Below are 6,316 nucleotides of genomic sequence, written 5' to 3' on the forward strand. Positions count from 1 at the left end.
TCCCACCCTGCCCACCCGACAGCGTCAGAGTCCCAGGCAGCAACGCTACAAGGCCTCCTGGATCAACCAAGCCCAGTTGGAGTCTGGCCCGGAGCTGTCGGGGAGAGGAGTGCAGGGTTCGTCCCAGAAACCCTGGCCCCGGGGGAAGGACCCCCTCTAGAGGTGGAGGGCAGGAGGTGCACAAGATATCAGACTGGTTCCTCTCTCTAAGCTCCATGGTCCTGCATATCTGGACATCCTAACATTACCAATCCCAGACCATGATTAGGGTTAGGTAGCTCCAGGCTGTCAAGAAGGACCATGTGACAGTTGGCATGTTGTGAGTCCTGTTAGCCATCCCACTGTACCTACCACACTGTAGAAAAGAAAGTTTCTGTGCCAAAGTGAGTTATTTTCCTGCTCCTGTGTTTGGCTTGCTTTGGTTTGAGGGTCATAACATGCCCACCTGGATCTAATGGATTTTGTAAGTATCCTTTTTTATGAAGAAACCTATTTATGATGTTTTATGCTTTTTAGGGGTTGTTTTCCGGGGCCCTAAAAAATGCAGCCATATTTCTTTGACTGTTGTTGGGAAATTGCACAAACCATCCTATAGTACTAATGGGAATATTACAAGTTGAAAACAAACTATTATAATTATTAAATGAAAGAACAATGATTCATTGTGGTCAGGAAGAAAAAAATCTTTGATTTTTATTTTCATTTGGTTTTATTTTTATTTGGTTTTATTTTCTTCAAAGATGTGGTTCCCATCCTGAGATGTTGTTAATGTAAATAACGCAAACCTGCTCTATGCCTTTCACTAAATAGCAACATAGCTAGCAAGCCAACATGGATCACTGCGTCTTCTGGGGAACCAGGGATTACAAGTTCAAAGGTTAAAGGTTGTATATCCACTTTTCTGCTCTAGTTAACCAGCCCCTTGTGCCACTGCATGAAGTTGTCATTGCAACTACTTTAACAGGTACAGCCATGTAAGGCGCAGATGCTAGGGGCTGTAAATCATGCAATCATGCAACCTGCCAACAGTCCATTAGAGCGAGCAAGCACTTGGCATCTGGACCAGGACTCTTCCTCTAGTGTATGTTTACCTTTCACTGCTGAGGCACACTGAGGGAGAAGACTGAGGGAGAAGACTGAGGGAGAAGACTGAGGGAGAAGACTGAGGGAGAAGACTGAGGGAGAAGACTGGGCTTCTTCAGCTCACAGATGTGATATGAATGAATGAGGTAGGGTAGGACGTGACTGTTGAATAATTGTAATGTTGAGTTGTGGGGGATTCGACCTGTGGTCCACTTGGTAATCTGGACACAGGTTTCAAAGTAGTCAACTGGGAGATGAACACATGTTTCCATCCGGGGGGTGATTGAAGTGTTGGATGTAAACACTAAGGGGGGGATATTTTATGGGATTGCGAGTTTTGAGGGACGACAAAGTTTAGATCCAATCAAACCCTCCCAACGTCTTTCCAGTCTGATGGGTCGGTATGGGGTCCCTGTCTTGTTAGTGGCCCTGGTGAACAAAGTTTGTGTTAGGGGGATGTGGAAAGTGGGCCCCAGTGTGTTGGGGGTCTGGGTGAGTCTGCATGCTGCATTCATCCTCCCCTAGAGATGAGCTTCAGTCATCAGCCTCACATGTTCTAGTCCAGTGGAACTGGACATCATCACAGACTCACAGAACTCAATGATGGAGAGGATTCTGCTGGGCAGGGCGGGGTGGAGGGTTTTGTCTGTTCTGATTCCATCAGTGTCGCCAGTCACTTCCCAGAGTGTGTTCTGCTAACTGGTTGCCCCTAGCGACTTGTCCATCCTTCAGTCTGCCCTATTCAGCAGCAGACCTGTCTGAAAACAGACATGACATTGTTTGTATTGTCTAACAATGTTTTCTATTGTTTAACATTGTTTGAATAAAGGAACGGCAGGCGACTAATACTGTGGACGGATTCATTTCTGCTACAAGCACTTATTAATGCTTATTAGTGCTTATTAGTGTGCTTGCTATCAGCAAGGCACATTAGTGTTCCCTCACATATAGGTTGCATATTATTATATAGATACATCTCCACTATACAGGTAGGGTTAGTATACATCTCCACTATACAGGTAGGGTTAGTATACATCTCCACTAAACAGGTAGGGTTAGTATACATCTCCACTATACAGGTTGGGTTAGTATACATCTCCACTATACAGGTAGGGTTAGTATACATCTCCACTATACAGGTAGGGTTAGTATACATCTCCACTATACAGGTAGGGTTAGTATACATCTCCACTATACAGGTAGGGTTAGTATACATCTCCACTATACAGGTAGGGTTAGTATGAATCTCAACTATACAGGTAGGGTTAGTATGCATCTCCACGCTTCAGCTGGATGCAGTGATTTACAACAATGAAGATGTTCAGTCTGACAGTCCCTGTAATGCTGAGACGGCATGGAACATGGACTACAAACCCAGCAGTCACATGACTACAGACCCAGCAGTCACATGACTTGAATTATGTCACCTGTTGGTCTTTTAGTCTGTCCTTCTCTCCATCTATATGTTCTAAACAATCTCTTTACAGTTGGCCAATATTGGACCTAACTTCTGACTAGATATAGTTCCAGCTCCTGACACACACACACACAGTCCTTCACATGCTCACATTGGCACACACACACTAACACGTACACACATGAATACACACCTCTAACTGCTGACTTGGAGTGCAGCTCTACAGGGATCCAGCATTTGCATGAGTGTTGCCTTCCTCTCCAGGGTGGTTTCCAGGTGATCTCATGGTCTGACCTTCCTCATAGCTGCTATGATTTTAATCTTTACTTTGGAACAATATTGGTATCAATATTGTCATTGGAACATTGTTCTAAAAATAACAACATTCTTGTTCGGTTGAGTTCATCTGAAATTAAATAATCTCAACTTTGGCCAAAGGAAGTGACCAAAATGGCAATGGAACAATTCCTGAAATAATAATGTAAGTTTCATTTTATACGTGTCAAACTACAAAAATAAATTATCCAATCATTCAAGTGACACCTGCACCCGACTATATAGACACATGCACCCGACTAGTTCGAGCACTGCCACCTCAGCAAACAAAGTTTAGTCACAGTTAGTTTGACAAAGTAAGTATGTCACGAGAAGACTGGATATCTTGAGTGAGTCTGATGACATGGTGAATCATTTTCTAAGTCTCACAACGCAGTCCCGTGATATTCGCTCCGCTCTTCCAATTCTGTTTTGCCAGAGATGAGTGACGCGGTTGTGGTCACATGACTTTGTACCAATCATCGAAAAGAAAGTAACTTTTTTAAAGAAACCAGACCCTTGATTCACCAGGTACTTTACCAGCCTCCTTAAGCCCCGAAAACACTTTCTTCCTCGTCCTGTGCCGAAAGATGAAGCTCGTGATTGTGCCGCTTCTACTCGTTGCCGTCTGCTCGGTAGCAGACCGATGCCTCGGCGAGCCAGGGTCGTCCTGCTCGTACTCTCCCTCCAATTGGTGCAGCACCGTGGACGCCGCTATCGAATGTGGGGTGAGATAAATTCATCCGGTGGGACGTTACAGAGATTTTTTTTTTTTTTACCGGTAATGTTCTCTTTGGTTGACAGTAGTCAACAGTCAGAAAATATTTTCACACGTTTACAGTTTCTGTTTTAGTGTTTATTTTGTTTGTGTAGATCAAGCGTAACTTCACTTCACTGGTTGAGGAAGTTGAAACTTAAAAAATCTGTGTGTGACACTGGCACTCCGGGTCCGAATGGTTGAAAATGTGTGGCTAAAGTGCCGTCTACACTGGTGAAACGAGAGGTAGCGCCTTTTTGGCTGCCTTTCACGTTAGGAAAAAGTGATTTGGTGTCATTTAGGGCCTTTCATGCAAGACATTATGTCGATCAAGAGCCAGAGAATGTGTGTGTGTGAGGGTGGTAATGTGTGTGTGTGTGTGTGAGGGTGGTAATGTGTGTGTGTGTGTGTCATTACTCCAAGGTCAACTTTGCAACTTCCTCTGCCCCTCCTCTTGCAGGTGTTGAAGCAGTGCCTGGAGGCTAACAGTACCAAGCTCCAGTCCCAGTCAGTGCAGGTGGGGCTGTACTATGAGAGCTTGTGTCCTGGCTGCAGGGGCTTCCTCACCCAGGAGCTGTTCCCCACATGGACCCTGCTACAAGACATCATGGATGTCACACTGGTGCCCTACGGCAATGCGCAGGTCACTGGCTCCTCCTATCCCCCTCCCACCCCCCACACCCCCCCCCCCCCTGCTCCTGACCAGGAAGTGTAAACTGTTCTGTGTGTAAAGTTCCTGTCTGCTCCCAGGAGTCGTTTGATGGGAAGATGTATCACTTCACCTGCCAGCATGGAGAGGAGGAGTGTCTGGGAAACATGATAGAGGTTAGCCCCTGTCACATCCTGTCCTGCTGAGGATGCTGCTGCCTGATTGGTCAGCGCAGAAGTGGGGAGGCTCTCACGCAGAAGGGCTACAGTGATGTCTGAAAGGGTGACTGAATATTGAAACTGTATTTACAGTTCTCTCCTCTTTTCCTCCTCTCCTCCTCTCCTCCTCCTGCCCTCTCCCCTCCTCTCCTCCTCTCCTCCTCCTGCCCTCTCCCCTCCTCTCCTCCTCTCCTCCTCTCCTCCTCCTGCCCTCTCCCCTCCTCTCCTCCTCTCCTCCTCCTGCCCTCTCCCCTCCTCTCCTCCTCTCCTCCTCCTGCCCTCTCCCCTCCTCTCCTCCTCCCCTCCTTCTGCCCTCTCCTCTTTTCCTCCTCTCCTCCTCTCCTCCTCCTGCCCCCTCCTCTCCTCAGACTTGTATAATGAACCTGACTTCTAGCGCCGCGTTCCAGATCATCTACTGTATGGAATCCTCCTCGGACGTGGTAAAGGCTGCTCAGAGTGTGAGTCTGTCTGCACACACACACACACCAACACACACACACACCAACGCACACACACACTGTATGAACAGAAACACACAGCCGTATCTACACATATACACAGCTAAGGCCCCGTGTGTCCTCAGTGTGTGCAACTGTACTCCCCGTCGCTGCCCTGGGACAGCGTGATGTCCTGTGTGAAGGGGGACCTGGGGAACGGCCTGATGCACCTGAACGCCATGAAGACCGACGCTCTGAAGCCCTCACACCAATACGTCCCCTGGATCACCATTAACGGGGTAACACACACATACACACCCTGCTCTCTCTCTCACACACATACACACCCTGCTCTCTCTCTCTCTCTCTCTCTCTCTCTCTCTCTCTCTCTCTTTCTCTCTCTCACACACACACATACACACCCTGCTCTCTCTCTCTCTCTATCTCTCTCACACATACACACCCTACTCTCTCTCTCTCACGCACACATACACACCCTGCTCTCTCTCTCACACACACATACACACCCTGATCTCTCTCTCTCTCACACACACATACACACCCTGTTCTCTCTCTCACACACAAACACACTCTGCTCTCTCTCTCACACACATACACACCCTGCTCTCTCTCTCTCTCTCTCTCTCTCTCTCTCTCTCTCTCTCTCTCTCTCTCTCTCTCTCTCTCTCTCTCTCTCACACACACACACACATACAAACCCTGTTCTCTCTCTCTCTCTCTCTCTCTCTCTCTCACACACATACACACCCTGTTCTATCTCTCACACACACATACACACCCTGTTCTCTCTCTCTCACACACACAAATACACCCTGTTCTCTCTCTCACACATACACGCACTGCTCACACACACACCCTGTGTCTCCAGGACCACACTGATGACCTGCAGGACAAGGCCATGTCCTCCCTATTCCCTCTGGTGTGCAGCCTCTACAAGGTAGGTCCTGTACCATGTACCACATGTAGGTCCTGTACCATGTACCACATGTAGGACCTGTACCATGTACCACATGTAGGTCCTGTACCATGTACCACATGTAGGTCCTGTACCATGTACCACATGTAGGACCTGTACCATGTACCACATGTAGGTCCTGCACCATGTACCACATGTAGGACCTGTACCATGTACCACATGTTGGAGTCGTTAACACACGTAGGGCTAGGTACCAGATGTGTAGGACTAGGTACCAGATGAAGGACTCTGTACCAGATGTGTAGGACAAGGACTAGGTACCAGATCAGATGTAGGACTAGGTACCCGGATGTGTAGGCCTAGGACTAGGTACCAGATGTATAAACAATTTGCCATGTGAATTTGAACAAACAAGGAATTTACTATGGCAGGAAGGTGTATAGGGTAAACATGTAGTTTTAAATATAAAATGTAGAAGATATAAAAAGTAGAAAATTAAGAAC

The 6,316-nt window shown here is 47.2% G+C and overlaps 2 protein-coding genes and 1 long non-coding RNA gene across 3 annotated transcripts in view; 2 read left to right on the forward strand and 1 right to left on the reverse strand.

Moving 5' to 3' along the window:
• Positions 1-1,929, forward strand: part of LOC124472588 (microtubule-associated serine/threonine-protein kinase 3-like) — a 27,898-nt gene extending 25,969 nt beyond the window's left edge. Inside the window, 1 exon segment of the mRNA XM_047027519.1 lies at positions 42-1,929. Coding sequence (XP_046883475.1) covers positions 42-160 — 119 coding nt within the window. The 3' untranslated portion in view covers positions 161-1,929.
• On the reverse strand, positions 1,400-3,047 carry LOC124472590. The gene is made up of 2 exons (XR_006956641.1): positions 2,694-3,047; positions 1,400-1,841 (listed from the first exon to the last, which is right to left on the reverse strand). It is a non-coding gene; the product is annotated as an uncharacterized LOC124472590 (long non-coding RNA).
• Positions 3,048-3,286: 239 nt separating this feature from the next.
• LOC124472586 (gamma-interferon-inducible lysosomal thiol reductase-like) lies at positions 3,287-5,903 on the forward strand. Its single transcript, XM_047027515.1, has 6 exons — positions 3,287-3,543; positions 4,033-4,215; positions 4,323-4,397; positions 4,808-4,897; positions 5,023-5,175; positions 5,766-5,903. Exons 1-6 carry the CDS (start codon positions 3,406-3,408, stop codon positions 5,886-5,888), a joined length of 762 nt encoding a protein of 253 aa, XP_046883471.1. The 5' UTR covers positions 3,287-3,405; the 3' UTR covers positions 5,889-5,903.
• The last annotated feature ends 413 nt before the right edge of the window (positions 5,904-6,316 follow it).

This window comes from Hypomesus transpacificus, chromosome 10 (assembly GCF_021917145.1).
Source record: "Hypomesus transpacificus isolate Combined female chromosome 10, fHypTra1, whole genome shotgun sequence".
NCBI classification, from domain to species: domain Eukaryota; kingdom Metazoa; phylum Chordata; class Actinopteri; order Osmeriformes; family Osmeridae; genus Hypomesus; species Hypomesus transpacificus.